The sequence below is a fragment of the Tauraco erythrolophus genome, chromosome Z (assembly GCF_009769465.1).
Source record: "Tauraco erythrolophus isolate bTauEry1 chromosome Z, bTauEry1.pri, whole genome shotgun sequence".
Classification (NCBI taxonomy): Eukaryota; Metazoa; Chordata; class Aves; order Musophagiformes; family Musophagidae; genus Tauraco; species Tauraco erythrolophus.
The window spans coordinates 11168576-11184891 of NC_141496.1; the positions used below are offsets into that span (position 1 = coordinate 11168576).

General features: G+C 48.9%; 1 protein-coding gene across 1 annotated transcript in view; it reads left to right on the forward strand.

Moving 5' to 3' along the window:
- DNAI1 (dynein axonemal intermediate chain 1) overlaps positions 1 to 16316 on the forward strand; it is a 174537-nt gene that overhangs the window by 130294 nt on the left and 27927 nt on the right. The window contains exon 20 of the mRNA XM_086629225.1: positions 8902 to 9087. Coding sequence (XP_086485351.1) covers positions 8902 to 9087 — 186 coding nt within the window. The remainder of the gene's footprint in view (positions 1 to 8901; positions 9088 to 16316) is intronic.

A 16316-nucleotide genomic window follows, 5' to 3' on the forward strand; every position in this document is an offset into this window, starting at 1 on the left:
CTTCTATCCTGCTGCAGTTCCCATCCCATCGAAGGGTGCTCTGGTAGGCTCCAAGCCTGAAGGTGTGCATCAGGCACCTTGGAACTCTACTGCTCTCTCACATCCCTTAGCTACTGAGTCACAGATGAGGTGACTTTGTCAGCACAGCATGTGGTTTCAGTGCAAAGGCAAACTGATAAATTTAAACCCCTTTTGTCAGGGGCTTTGCAGAGATTGTTTCTTACACAGATGCTCACAGGCCGGTTTTTCGTTACTAGACCTATTGGTCTTTCAGGTTATGAAATATAGCATTTTGACAAAACCCATCTGCTGAAATTAACTAGTTCATGCAGCCACACAGGAATCAAGTTTTTCTTTTTCTGCTTGTCTGGAGTATGTGAGTGAAAAAATTACTTGGGCAGCATCTCCGAAGATTTCATTGATTCTCCTTTTAGACTTTGCATAAAAACCTACTGGGGGCACAGAGCCCATCAGGACTATTTGAGTTTGGAAAGCAGCTCCAAGGTGCCTCTCTGCTCTTTGTTATCGGCTGCGGCTAAGAATGGTGGCTGCTCACTTAGATTTGAATTTGCAAGTGGAGACAATTGGCATTAGGGCCACTAAGAGCCTGCAGCTGTCTGCCCCATCCTGCTGTGCAGAAACTGCAGCTCCTGAAACTTAATATTTATTTGCTTAACATTTTATAATGCCCTGAAATCGTGCTGGTTCATTATAAATGCCATGACAGTTTGATATCTGCCTTATGAACAGCTTTGCTCGCCTGTCGCAGGGCTGCAGGTGGCACAGAGCAGTGGATGCTTCTCCGGTCAGTCGGTCCTGCCCTTGCTTGTGCAACCACCTGCCTTCACCCATGCCCCAGCCTCCAGTGCTGACTCTCTGCAGTGGGACATAGCCAGGACCTTGCCAGCATGTGAAGAAATGGAGCTTGGTCCTAGTCTTTGAGGGCATAGTTTCAGCCTGGCATCAGGAGCTGGCCTGTGGGTCACAGTAGGGAGAGTGCAGGAGGACTGGCTGGGATGTATTCACGTGCCCTGGGAGGCTGGCCCCAAGGCACAAAAGGGACTGATTGAAACAGTCTCCTAGTTCTTCACCAGGTACTTGGAATGGGATGGCAGCATAGGGAAGTGTCAGAAGACTGCAGGAAAGACTATTTGCACGATATTCAGGAGCATGACAGTGCAGGAGAGATTGGGCAGCCTAAATATGCTATCCAGAAAGATTCTAGGACAAGTCATTCAATGTAAGCACTGATAAATCACAGATCAGCCAGTCTAGTAAGGCTTTAATGAGGCCATATCACATAAAACTGATCTAGTACTGTTCCTGAGAGTAACAGGCCTAGTGGATCAGAGGAAGGAGATGTAATACATGCTTACAGCTTTGGGAACACAGTTGGCACAAGCCCTTAAACAAACTACAAGGCAGGTGAGAAGGTGGATATGGCACGATAGAAGTCTTTCTCAGCAGAGTGTGCAGTGCAGCTAGGGATGCTTCAGGGACGGGCTAGCACAGAAATCCAGCAGTAATTGTGGGCGGACTAAGCGGACAGGAATTACAAGTGCTTTGGTGCCAGAACTAAAATTGTAAATGAGCTCAACAACCTCAGCAGCAATTTGCAATCGGTGAGATGAAACTCAGTAAAGACACAAACCAAACGCGCAATATGAAATGAGCACTAATTGAGGAAGCAGCAGGACTGTGAGAGAGGCTGGGACCGGGGACTGCCGGTGCTGCCGTGCTCTTGCCAATGCTGTGCTGCTGAGTCAAACCCTGGGAGGGGCAGGGGAGTCACCCCATGAGCACCACCAGGGATGAGGCTGGACTTTGGATGCTGGTCTGTAAGGAAGGGTCATCTCTGCTGTTGCAGGAGGGATTACAGCATAGTATAGAGGTACCGGCTGCTATCATCAGTCTAGCTATTGCACAAGTTCAGCACAGATTAGTTTCTCTGCTTGACTTTCATCTTCCAGAAGTTGTTTGGAAAGTAACATTAAATTCAGTACAAAAGTGAAGAGCAGAAGGAGGCTTTGTGATTTATTCCAAAGCATGCTATTAATGTTAAAGAGGAGGGGGAAAAAAAGTCATAGGCAACATGAGAGGATTGTATTAGACCAGACTGAAGTGTAACCAGCTCAGGGGTAGGATGTATCAGCTATTTAGCACCAGATAACAGCATTCGGAAGTGTACAGGACCAAGACATGAAGGAGATTATCCTAATCACCGAGACTCTCGGAGCGGAGCCAGGCTGGCAGAAGCAGTGACTGACAGGGAAGTTAGCTCAGATAAACAAGCGCTTCCTTGTAAAACAATGTAACAGGGTTTTCAGAAGAGGTCAGGTGGTCCTCGGCCTGTGGGAATGAATAGCAGCTCTTCTACATGCTGAGGCTTTGATTTCTTGCTGACTTGTGGGAGCTGAGTGAAATCAGCTGAGGCTGATGCTGTTTTCTTACCATGTCAAATTGGGAGCGACCCAGTTCTTACTGAATGAGGAAAAGCTGAGAGATGCAGTCCTACAGTGAAGCAGCTCCTACGGTTAAGCCAGGCGACACAGACCTTCTCTTCCCCGCTGTGTCATGTACCCTGGGATGCTGCAGGGCTTAGCCTGCTGGATGTGCTTAGCCTTCTCCTGTACACTGGGATATACAGTTTGCTCCTGGCTGGCAAAGCTCACCTGGCTCAGCCCAAAAAGCAGCTTTCAAAGACGCCTGCTCATCCTCCTGAGCTCAAAGGTACCTCTGAACATACCTGTAACAGATCTGGAGTCTATCCTTTCACCGGCAGCATGATGGCGCTATGAAAACCTGTGAATTTTAGGATCTGTCTGATGCTGATGGTGGGGCAGCCGAGGACCAGCATTCCTGTGTCATCATCGCAGAAGCGGGAAGGCAATGAATATTTTCTGAGTCGGATCTCCTTTCCTCCTGCCAAGACCCTAACTGCCTCTGGGTGTCAGAGGGACCAAGGACAATCTTGCAATCCTTATTTGTAGCTCAAAAATGTCGTCCTAGAGAAGATTAACTGTATTGGAGGCTGTCCTGGCTGCAGTGGGAGTACAGAAATCATGCAAAGTAAGGCCTCCACCTCATGGCAGCTTGGCTTTGATGCAAGCTGGGGCTGCCCTGCCTGCCCAAAGCCTTTAGGATGCTACAGCAGCTGTCTTGGTGCTAGACAGGGGCTGGGGGTGGCCTGCCCAATTGTTAAATATATTACCTGAGAGTTTGAAACAAATCATCTGTGGAGTTTACGAATGGATGAGGTATCACGATTCAGTCAAGAAAGTAAAGGAAATCCATCACAGGGACAGTGAAAGCCAATCAGTGAAAGAGATGTCAACTGGTAAAGGGCAGCGTGATATTATGTTGTCCCTCACCCTTTGCTCTTGCACTGATTTTGTTCTTTGTTGCCAAGTTACAAGGTACCTCTGCCTTGTCCTCACACGCATATATATTTCCCCCCAAGCCTTGGTTCTAGTTGCTGTCAGTTTTTGAGCATGCTAGCATTGCCGAGACCATGGCTGGGGAATGAAGGCTTGTAAGCCTGGAAGAAAAGGATAGCAAAGGCTGCAGCTGATGCAGATCCAGCATGTGTTCGAGGCATGCAATAAAGGCAGTGCAGGTCAAAGTAGCTCTTGAGCTCCCTTCTTCATGGGCCACAAAAGTCAAGTAGTTTGTTCTGTGGGCAGAGAGGTTGCTTGTTTGCAGTTGGTGTGTTTGTAGGGTCCAGCTCTCTTCCAGATCCCCAGGCATTTCTCTCCCTGGGCTTGCCAGGCTGCATTGCTGCAGGATAGGGAGTGACAGCAGAGTATAAGGACAGAGGGATCCAAGTCACTTCAGAGCAGCTGAGCAGGTGAGACCCTGGGCTAACTTTCAGGTTGTAAGTGCAGTTTGTAGAGCAGGTAGGGAGAAATGAGATGTTCAAAACTCTGAATGTGTTTTGATGCTGGAGCTACGGTAATAGCCTTGGACGTGCACTCTGCTGTGCTTACAGAGCAGCCGTGCAGAGCCTCAGTGGGGAACCGCTGGATTTTGGGAGGTGGAATATATTTGCATGATTCATAGACAGAGGAACTGTTGGTCTTGATGCCACTGAGCTGGATTTCTTCTCTGGTTGTTTGAGAGTCAGGCATCAAAGCAGCTCATTTATGTCAAATATTTTCTGCAACTATTACACAGCAGAGCTAGAGCTATTATTGCCTGTACATCAAGCATGGAGGCTCTGCTGTTACCCTGATGGTAATTTAAAAATGTTCTTATTGAATAACAAGCATCAGACAGAGACTGCAGGATTCACCTGATCCCATCTCAGAGATAACTGAGCATCTACTTAAATTCACTACTCCTTTTCAGGAGCTACTGACTTACCAGACTTTCTGTCCTTCCATCAAGGAGAAGTTTGCTTCGAAAATCTGCCTGGCATTTGGGATTGTGAGTCTAGGTTTATTCTGAAGGTCGCCAGCTCATAAATCCCCATGCTGTAAGGAACTGCTTAGTTCAACAGCTTGGGCTTCATTTGGGGGGTGGTACATGTCCTCCTGCACTTCCTTGGGGTGGGCGAGCAGGTTCACAGGGACCATAAATAAAATAACTGTTGGAGTCATTGATTACTGCCCAGTGCTTTACTCTCCATGGAGATCTGCAGCTAAGCTGGAGGAAGCAGAGGAGTGTTCTTGCACTTCCCTGTTTCCCACATTTTCAGATTTCTTTTACTTCTCTCTCAGTGCTTCTCTCCAGGTCTCCTGTTCTTGGAGTCTGATTTATGTCCCACTAAGGAAGCGGCCATGTATTGTTCCTAAGGACTGTAACAAAATAACTGAAATGTCCTTTCCCATTATCTGAATGCTTATTAGCAGAAAGAACGAACGTGCCTTCCGTGGTCTGCAAGCAGCAGGGCTGCAGACCCTCTGAGTCTCTGGTTTGCTTCTGCTGAATCTGCAGAAGGTATGTGGTAAGCACGCATTTATTGTCAGGAGGCTCCAGCTCCCTCTCTGGGCACATGCACCATGGTGGAAATGCTTCTTGAGGACTGAAAGTCTTCAGGGTTCAACACCTCCACTTTGTAGTTTCTAAACTGCTCCTGGATGTGTGTGTGTGAGTGAGCGTGGTGGCCACAGGTCTCAGTGCCTGCAGGAACAGAAGTGCTGGGACCAGCCTAGGTAGCATGAGAAGAAGTGGCATGCAGAGCTGGCAGGAAAGAGGGGGCTGTTCACAGGCAGACCCTCACTGGTTTGTAAGTTCTGAGAAGGATACTGCTTTGGCACGCTTTTTGATCCTACACAGTTCTCGATACAATTAAAACTCAGCCTGGTGTCCCAGCACAGGGCACTGCACTGCCAGGTTACTATTTGCTGTCTTCCCATCGCAGTTCCGCTTTCTGCTTTAGGGACCCTGAGGAAGTTACTGTGTTTCCCAAGGATTCATTGAACTGTGAAGTGTCACGTTCTGACATCCCTGCCTTGCTGTGTTGCTCCATATAAAAGTCTAGGTGATGCTGTGGTCCTGAGTGAGGCACCAGGGGCCAGATAGGTGGAAGCAGGCCTGCCCTGTGAGCTGTAGGAGTCCAGGATGACATGGCACATTGTATGTCAGTGAATATGTAAATATGCCATATGTGGAAAGTTACACAAAAGTCAGCCCTCATAAAAAATACCAGTTTGCACCAGCTGCCTGACAGTGTCTGGGTGGCAGCTCTCGTCTGGGCACTGCTGGTTGAGTGCCCACCCTGAAGAGAATGGTGCCCTGTGGAGGCTCCTGTTCTCCAAGGAGAGGGATCAGATGTGACCCTGCCTTTGGCTATCCTGGCACTCGTATCGAGTCTGAGACACTCAAGTCACACATGGGGTTGGGTGGCACTTCTGTGGGTCATGGTTGCACTTCTCTGGGTCATATACTCAGAGAGGGCTCATCTTGCAAGACCTGAGAGGCTGTCTTTGCATGTAGGCAGTGTCTGTTCAGTAGACTGGAGGGACAGGGGCCACTGGGGCAGTGGGATGGAGAGAAGCTGTGCATTGTTGGTGAGTCTCTGGGGTGGGAGACTCAGCTGGAGCCTACTCCATAATCCTTAATTCCAGGACATGAGCCAGGAGGGCAGCTCAAGGGACTTGGAACCTCAAGGAGAGCTGTAGGATTTCAGCCTGCAGTTCTTTGGGCAGAAAGCCCTGCCCTAAGGCCCAGGCAGATCTGTAGATGGTGCTGGTCACATGCAGCTCTGTTAAGCTGCCTCAAGTGTTGTGGGAAGCCTCGTGCCTTTCATGTTACTCCCAAAGCACCAATAACAGTGTTGGTCTGACCCCATTTCACTCTCTCCGGAGAGTGCCTGTAAGCCTCTAAATCAAAGCCTCTGAAGTCCATCCTAATGCCTGTGGCCCACCCCTCCATCTGGAGCATCTGACAGCTGATATGAGGCTGATGTTTCCAGCTGAAGAACTGAAATAGTTTGTTCTTTTCCATGATTCCCTTGGCAAAGGAAAACAAGCCCGTTTGTTTAGAAGCTCATAAAAGAGGAGCTTTATAGTAGGAACATTCATAAACTTGTTTGCTTTTGACCTTCTCCACATTGCTGATGGTTTCAAGTTCTTGTCCCAGGCATTGTGTTTGTCTGGGCTGTCAGTGGCATTTTTGAAAAACAGCCTCAAACCAGAGTAATTTGCATTGCTCGGCACTCCAACACTGAGCCTTCAGACATGCCATCTTTCTCCGCTGCAGTGCTGGGTAGGGTGTGCAGGTATGATACGCTGACAGCCTTGTAGAACAGCAGTGCAGACCTGACTGCTGAAAAGAAAACGGGCTGCTAATTCCATGTTGCTTTTTTTTCTAGGTTAAGTGATGCTACTCAAGCAACGGGCGTTTCCCAGGCTCTTAGGTTCTAAGCATTGAGCTTGTGGCATTGCGAGGGAAGGCTGAATCATGCCCTTAAATTAATAAAAATGTATTCTGTGATGGCAAGCAATTAAACCTTGGCTCATGGGGCATGAAAAGAGGCTTAAAAGAGAGCTTGTTCCTTTTCAGAGATAGTAAAATAGCAGGCATAAAGTACAAGCCAGGTCAGCCACCTTTATTTGTGCCTAGAGGTAGGAAATTGGGATTATCTTGGCTGGACCTTGGGAACTCAAAGTGTCAGATCTAGATTCAGAATTTAATGCTTGCATCTGGTATTTTGAGCAGATAAAAATGAAATCTTTTTTTCCGCCCATGCTTCTGCTGCCTGGAGAAAGGCTCTCCAAACTGCAGATCCTCATCTGTGGATGATGCTTTGGATTCACGTCTTGTGTTATAAACTGCCATGGATTTCTTCAAAATATTTCTGAGAACCCTGTCCACTTCCAACCTCTCCCCCATCTGGAAAGGTCTTATTTTACTTCAGTCTGGAGGGAGTCTTCCTCATCTTGTTTTCTGCATCTGTAAAACCTTTGCATAGTTCTCCTGCCCAGAGCAAGGACATCATAAATTGCTAGATGTTGAGTTCTACAAAGACACAGAAGCTCATGAGACTGCCTGGGACTTGTGCTTGCAGATTCCCCAGCTCTTTGCTATACATGGATTCAGATAAAATTCACCAACTCATTGATGTGTGATGGGAAAGTACATGTACGGATTTGATACAAAACCTTCCACACTCTTTGGAATAAGCATTTATAGGGTAACACTGTCAGATTTCAGGCAATTCCTAGACTCAAATTGTGAGCATGGCACAATGTTGGAATAATATGCCTCATCTCTCTCCTAAGTGCTAGTAAACAAGACACAGCTGGCAGGAGATGTACAAGTAGTTCAGTCCTAATTTCCCCCATATACCCACTGCAGTTGTTAGCATAAGATATTCCCTTCCTTAGTTTTTCTGAAGACAGAAAAGGGGAAAAAAAACGCAAGGCTGAAAGTCTCCGTGGTGGATTCAAAGTGGGAGTCCAGCATGCTGGAGAATGCTTGCTGCAGCACTGGGGGAGAGAGGGACGTTATGTTTTATTAGCCTCTGCAGGCGGTAACAATGACAGGAGCTAATTGCAATTATTGGGAGATAATGTTAACACATTCTCTTGAGTAAGTACCACTTTTCCCACTGGAATCATGATGAAATGCGCATTATCGTGCAGTTGGTGATGTGGCAGGTCTCTGTCACTGCCATAGGTCTGAGGTCCATGCCAGTGGGAATCCCGCCTGAGCAGGGCCTCGGGTCTATCTTCCTCCATCTTCACCTGACCTGTTTGGCCAGTCTTTACCTGGCACTTCTCTCGATGCTGTGGGAGAAGGACGTGTGTGCAGGCACAGCATCTGAAACAGCTAGACTGGAGTGGACTGCCAGCACCAAGCTGTTCTGTGCTGTGCATTTGCCTGTGCTTCCCTGGCTTTACCCCAGGGTACACCCTTAATCATACTGTCCATGTTCCCATCACTTCCCTATTAATTACTGGTTTGAGTCTTTAATGTTATTATTAAACTGGAAATGTAGGAAAGCTCTGCAATAAGGGGTAATAAGTATTTCTGACAGCATTCCCAGCTTTGTGCATCAATCTGTGTTAGACTCTGATTTAACACCTGGTTGTCTCATTACTTGCAGCACTGGGAAGGGACCTGAGGGGTTAGCAATGCTGGCTCTGAGCCTTCTCCAGTCCAGATCACCAGCAGTCTTGCCAAGGGTCTTGGAAAGAGCTTGCACCCACAGCAGGGAACTGGTCCTCACTCCATGAGTCCCTGCAGGAGGGGAACAGTCCCTCAAAAGCAGCAGGCAGCTTCTGCACAGTTGTTACTTAAAAGAGGACAAAGGCCCTGACTGCAGGTGGTAATTGTTTGCTGAGGCTGCCTTTCTGTTGGACTTTTTATTTCTGATTTCTCCAGCCATCATTCTGTCACTGAGGAGTGTTCTTGCCTGATTAATCCCGTTTGTATTCTTTTCGTTTTGTTCCCCAGGCCCATGTGTTTGATCTGAGCATTAATAAGTATGAAGCGCTCTGCACCCAGCTAGTGGTGTCCAGGAAGAAAAATAAAATAACCCATGTCCAGTTTAATCCGGTCTACCCTGTCATCATCGTTGGAGATGAACGAGGCCATGTTACCTCCTTGAAGCTCTCTCCCAATCTGCGCAGGATGCCCAAGGTAAGGATGACCTGCATTCCCATAGTGGAGGCACCAAAGCACAGTAGTTCTCTTTCCACCTTATCACTGTCCCCTCTCCTTCTGTGCAATGATGTTGGCAAAGCTGCTCTCTCTAGCAAGGTGCTTCAGATTACCCCAAGCCTTTTGGGTAGGATGTCTGGGATGTTGGATCCCTACCTCTCTTCCTGTATGTGTAAGAAGGCTCAGTTTGCTCCTGGGCAGGAGCAGGGAGTGGTGGGAAGGGGGTTTGCTGTCTGTGGGCACTTTGTCACCATGGTCCAGACAAGCCCAGAAGCTCTGTAGTGGTTCATTTGTTTCCCAAAGCTCACATCTTTTCTGAGCTTTGGGTTTTATTTGCAAAACTCATTGAAACCAAGTCAAGGAGGTCCCAACTTCTTCCCGAGTCCTCCCACAGAGCCCATGCTGCCTGTCTTCTTGCGCTCCTGGATCATAAGAGCCTGTCCCCTGACCATCATGTCATCTGTCCTATAAATATGCAAGCACTATCTTTAATTTGTAAGAAGACTTGAGATCTTTGTCTCAAGTGACAGCAAAGAGATGCATGTGCCTCTGAGTTGGTGAAGATCCTTTCCCCCCTAGCCATGAGGGCCAGTCGTGGAGGATGATGACCTCTCCCACACAGATCCTTTACTAGATGTTCTGGGTTTTGTCCAGCCATGAGATGAATGGCTGTAAATGCAGTGTCCTTTCTCAGCCCATGTAATTCTCATATCCGGTTGTCTTTTGTTTAGTGAAGCTTTTTCAGTTTCAGGCTTTTTAGAACTGATCCAAGAAAGCAATCTCTTAAGATGATCATCTTTTATTTATATACCTCTAAAGGTTTTATGTACTCTAGCAACCCACTATATTAGACAGGGTCTTTGGCCAGGAACTAATCACCCTCCAGATTTTTCTGAGTGATTCTTAAAACGTTCCTTCAGCCAGACACCTCTGCAAATGTGAATCTTCCCTGTGCTGAAGGAGCATAGAAAACACAGTAGTGTGGCAGTCTGTTTGAGGCTGTATGAGGGAGCTGTGGAGGAGAATGTCTCATGTGCTTCACCGTTTTCTGTTTCCACTGAAACCACAGCCTGAGGCCATCTGAGCTCTCAGGGCTGTCATCAGCTTGGCTCAGGACAAGTTTCTTGAGTGCTTTATAAGTGTCATGGTTTTTTTAGACTGAGGGTCGAGACAAGAACCGAGAGGGAGCACCCACCAACCATGGTCCCGGGCAAAACATGACTCAGGCTTTCTTCACAAAACAAAACAATTTATTAACAGTTACTTAACAGGAGACATAAGGGAACGAAACCGGTTACTTGAGAGGAGAAAAGAGAAAACAAGGCCAGATCTTAAAACGACACCTCCCCACCCCGTTTCCTTTCATTCCTGGCTCAACCTCCCCCCCGGCGGCGCAGGGGGACAGGGAATGGGGAGTGCAGGTCAGTTCATCCATGTTGTTAACTGCCGCTCCTTTCTTAAAGGAGGAGGAGCCTTTACACCGTTTTTTCCCTTGCTTCGGTGGATCCCCTACTCATGAAGAAAAAAAGCCCCCAAACTTTTCCAACGTGAGTCCTGCCCGCAGGATTGCAATCCTTCCCCATGGGTTGCACCAGTTCGGGCTTTACCAGTCTCGGCCTCTTAGGGAGCTGCTGCCACTCGCGTCGGCGTGGGTCGTCCCACGGATTCCAGATGCCTCCACGACCTCGTCATGCATTCCATGCCCATTATTAACAGTACCTTGTCGTGCATCCCCTGCTCCACGACCTCTCCTCGGCTCAGGCATCTCTTCCCCAACGTGGGTTTCTCCACGGGCCACGAGTGGGTCTCTGCTCCGCCGAGTACACCCTGGCTGCAGGGGGGCCACCCGCCATCTTCACACCGATTGCAAGGGAAAACTTCAGCTCCAGCACACCTCCTCCTGCTCCATCTTGACTGACCTGGTCGTTGTGGTTGTTTTCTCTTAGATCTTAATCCTCTCTGGAGGAGCTCGGCCCGGCGGGCACCCCGGGAGCGAGGCGCTTCCCGAGCCCCCCATGCGGCTCCCCCAGCGCCATCTTGAGCACGTGGCGCCGGCCCGGGCCCGGGCAGTCACCCGGCCGGGAGCCGGGAGCGAGGGCAGCGCCCTCCTGCTCTCTCCTTGTTCCTGAGCAAAAGACAGACCTTTCCCGCCCCTTTGTCCCAACTTAAATAGGGCAATTCGCAGAGGCACCAATTTGGCTCAACCCCCCGAGGGGGGATGGGACTCAGATCTGGTGGCACAGGGAGCAAATCCCCTCTCCTGCCACCAGAACACCCACCCACACATCAAACTATCACAATAAGTCCTTTTGGGGTGTGTGCAAGCATCGTGTCTGCCGAGGACCCTGATTGCACAAGGGTTCAGCAGTGGAGATAGGTCACACACATAAATGTGGCTGTTCTCCTCTGCACCCCAGCTGTGGGGTGAGCGGCACCCAGCAACATTGTGGTGTGGATCAGAATGAATTTGAATGTCTCCTTTCACTCCTGGTGTCCAGCATCAGCCCTCCATGCGGGTATGAATGTCGTCATCTCCCTTTGCCAGCTTGATTCAGAGGCAAATTGCAGGTTATTGACCAAACAGTTTAAACTGTGAGCTCAGGAGTGGCTCAATCACTTATTGTCAACCTTAAACCAATAGGTACCATGTCCCAGGCAACGTAGAAATGGGATGGAAATGGACTCTGCTGCTCTGATGTTATTAAGCTATCTGTCTTCTGCTTGCTTGGCTAGGTTTGAAGGGACACTAAACACTGAACTAAATGTTTTCTGAACATGCGGAGGAGAAGGGATCTTCAGGAATGGCTGGTGATGTGTGCAGGTCCGCTGGCTACAGCCAGCTCTTCTCTGAAAGAGATGAGAATTTAAAACAGATGACATGCAGTGTGGTGGCAAAGTGGTGGATCTGGCCTAGCCCGCTCAGCTGCCTTTCCGTGCTGCAAGGGGACAAGTGAGCCTCATCAATGAGCCCATCTCTCATGGCTGATGTGGCATTTGCTGCACCAAATGCCTGTGTCCAGGACTCTGTGGTGGGGAGGTTTAGCTGCTGTGAGAGAGTGTTTTTACAGAGGGGAGTCAAGCCCTGGCAGAACAGGCAGTGACATCCACTGCGTCCTCCTGTCCACCTCCTTGTTGTGCCAGTGCCAGCCTTCATGTCCTTAACTAGCAGCAGGCCTTCAGCCATGTTTGCAAGAGTGTCATCTCACTGTGGGGAGTCAGATGTACTCCCAGAGTATTGATCCTGGCTTCTCTGAAGATCAAGCCAGCAAGCTCTTTAAACCTTTACCCTGTGCAGCCAGCTTTCCTCTGTAAAATGTCTTAACTTCTCCCTTTTTTTGGGTGGTCTCCAGAGCCGAGTTAACAGTTGGATAACATCCATAGATTTTCGTAAATGGAGAGGGTCCAAAACCATGCAAAGGAGTACTGGCATCCCAGCTGTCTCCTTGCAGATAGAGAAACCTGTCTGTGCCTGACTCAGTACCTGGGTATCCCAGTCTGTTCTTTCCAGCACTTCACCCTTGCAGAGCCCAGTGGGGAAACCTGGCCGACACCCAGGAGGAGAAGCTGTGGCCAGTGCTTCTGGAGATTGGAGCCTTCACACCAGCCCCAGCATCTGCAAGCTCAGTGGCCTGGTCTTGTTTCCGTCAACTCCTCTGGAGATGGGAAGGTGCCTTTTACTGAGGTCTGGCAGAACTCAGAGTGCCAATGGAACAGGGCAGCCAGGGGCTCATCCACGTCCCACTGCCCCTCTGTTTCACACCAGTGTCACAAGAATTTGCCTGTGAAGCTTCTCCACTAACTTCCCACACAGCTGGGACAGCTGCTTCTGACAGATATGACTAGCAGAATAATCGCCTTTTTTTGAACAAGGTCTTAATAGCCACATGCAATTTCAAACCCTCTTTCTTCCCCTAAAAATAGGCACGGTGCTGTCTGCTCCATGTTCTGTGGATTCCTTGGCTGTCACTGGGCTTCCAAAATAGGGATCACCAAGAGAGGCTGAGCAAACTTCATCCCAGTGGGATTTCAGCTGTTCTGAATTTATTCTGTTTTGCCTGTTATTTAATGGGGGTGCAGTGGATAAGTGGAAATAGGGAGAGTAAGGACTCCTGTGTTCTCAGCAGACCTTGGTTCATTCCTCTCTTCATGTCCTTGAGCAAGGAGAGGAGGTTCAACGGCTCTTTAAATAATTCACAGGGTTGATCTGCAGCTTAATTAATTTGTGTTTGTAAAACACTTCGGTATCTTGAAGAAGTGTTATTTAATACTCCGAGTTTTGCTGTCAGCAGTGTTAGCGCAGCCTCGTTTACAAACACTTGGCAGAACAGATGTGCCAAGGGGTGAACTTCTTGAAAGTGCTCAGGTGGTGTTTTCAGAAGTGACTTTCATCACGTGTGGTGAGTTGACCTTGGCTGGATGCCAGGCTGCTCTATGACTCCCCTCCTCAGCGGGATGGGGAGAGGGCAGAAAATAAGATGGAAAAAAACACCTCATAGGTCCAGATAAAGGCAGTCTAATAAAGCAAAAGCAAAGGCTGCACATGGAAGCAAAGGAAAACAAAGTATGCATAGCAGTTGCTCCAGAAGACAAATGTCATAATAACGAATGCCCCCTACCCCCATCCTCCTTTCTTTTAGTTTTATTGCTGAGGAGACATCGTATAGTATGGAATATCTCTTTGGTCAGTTTGGGTCAGCTATCCTGGCTGTGTCCCCTCCTAAGATCTGGCCCACCCCCAGCCTACTGGTGAGGGGGGAATGTTGGAGAGACAGCCTTGATGCTGTGGAACGCTCCTCAGAAGTAGTCAAAACACTGGTTCGTTGTCAACACCTTTCTAGCTACCAGTACAAAACGCAGCACTGTGAGGGCTGCAATGGAGACAATTAACTCCATCTCAGCCAGACCCAATACACCAAGGCAGACGGTAAAAGCTTCAAAAAATGCCTAAAACTCCCTGTGAGTTTTGACTTCCTAAATCATTTAGTAGCACATGGGAAAAGGTGCGTTTGTTGCTGAGAGGAAGCTGGGGACAGGGACTCTGCCACCTACCAGGCACTTGTGTTGAGGGCATGTCTGTGGGCACAGCGGGTACACAGATCCCTGTGCTCGTGCCAAGCACAGCAGGCATCTTTGGGTTTTTGCCTTGGTGATTTGGGTCCTGCAGCCCTCCCTAACCCCACAGGCTGAAGTCTCTGGGGCAGGACAGAGACATTCCCTTGCCCCAAGGCAGTGAGCTGTATTTATTTCCATGAAGTGTGATCCTGGTAGAGGTTTTTTCTGCCTTTTGCTGTGGTTTCTAGATTGTGTGAGTCCTCTGGGAGTCCTGAGAGTCCTCTGGGAACGCACTACCCAACCGCTAAGCACCAGCTCCAATAGCCTGGGGAGCGCGGAGGTTTGGAGGGGCAAAGGCAGCTGAACACAAACCTTGTGGGAAGAGCAACCATGAGGCAGAGAGCAGAGCTTGCTGAAGATGGGTGTGCAATTAGACTACCACCAGCACAGTCCTGTGTTGGCCATGCCGAACACCCGTCTTCCTGAGCACCCAGCCCTGCTTGGGCAGAAAGCTCTTGCCAACAGATACTGTCCTGTGCAAGGAGACCTGGTGAAACTAGTTTGGGTCTTTCTGCTCAGAGGTGGGGCAGAAATGCTTGCAGTATTTTAAGATGCAGCAGTAGGAACAAGTGGCTCTCTGCTGTCGTCCAAGCCACTTTCGGACTCCAAGTGCTCCTTAAATATTGCAGTGGTTGTCAGGCAGGAATTGTTTAACTAATAAAGTATCGTTCCTAATTTGTAACAACCTTGGTGGCTGAGTTCACCCCAGGGAAGCATTGCTGTAAGAAGAATCAGTTTGGGGCAGAGCTGTTTAATTAGTAAGCCTTTTGGGTTTCATTCGAGGGTTGGAAGAAATTAAAGCATTTTGTCATTATAGTCAGAAGAATGTAGCTGCTCATGGGCTTTGGCTTGTTTTTAAAAACTGCTAAAATGGCCTGGCACAACCCCTGCCAGTGCTGAAAGTAAGCAGGACATGGTAAAAGAAAGTGTGAAGAGTTTTTAGAAATGTTGGGAGACCACAGCAGAGTGGGAGAAGAAAGCAGGTCAAAGAAAGGTTACAATACAGCATTTGCTGAGGCTAAGGCAAATTTTTAGGCCATTACCCAGACTGACAGCCAGGGAGGCAGCCAGCTTCTTGGCCTGACGCTTGTCTTGGATTGTCTAGGATGATTATCTCAGTCTCTGTTCCTGCTACTGGTTTGTTGACATGCAAATCACCTCTTTCCCTGTCCCTGGGGAACAACTGAGTAACTTCCCAGGCAGCAAATCCTGGCTGACGGGGTCTAGCTGGACATGGGTGGAGTGGGAAGGGGAACATGGCTGCTCGCCCATCCCAGGACAGGGCGGCAGGGCTGCACGTAGGTCAGGAGCTGCAGGCACACACTTGTGAGTCCAGCGCTGGTGTCTGTGAGTAGCTCATGGTATGTGGACAAGTGAGGGGTCATGGGATGGCTCTGAGCCTTCCTGTTCTGTGTGCACATGTGGGGCAGCTGCTCTGCTCTCTCTGTGCCTTATCACATCAGCCAGTGTCACCTCCATTCCCTGCTGCCTCTCTGCAGCCCTGATGATTTTGACCTTGGAGAGACCCGGCCCAAGGCTGCTCAGCCAAGGTGGAGGCCACTGAGTTTTGCTGCCTGAAGCACGTCGGCTCTTTGACCATAGCTGATCGCAGGGTCTGAGAGGGATCAGTTGGGATTTGGGAGACTCTGATGAACAATAAATAGGAGGATGCTGGAGTTTTCAGGAGGTGAAGAAGGGAAGAGGATTTGGGGAAGATAGATGAAAGTGTGCAAGATTTTAGAGGGACAGTAGAAGAGTGGCTGAAATCTCTTCTTCAGCCTGTCCCTCTCCCCAGCTCTGCCTCCTTTGCTCTCTGCTGGGGCTTGAGGTTGCTCCCTCCTCATGCTCCTCAGCAGCACTGACAGCACACAGTGCCTTCTCAACAAGGGACCCTGGTTTTGTCTCTATACCTAGCCTGGGCGGGATGCAGGTCATGTCCAGAGCTGATACTGAGCTAGGACAGTGTGAAAGGACGGTGGGATGCTTGATCCTGAAGGTTGCTGCTTTGTAGCCTTGCATTGCCATGACCTAGGATGATGGAGAGCAACTTGAAGGAGTTAAGGAACAGGAGATTGTTTCTGTTCTTAGTGTTTTCC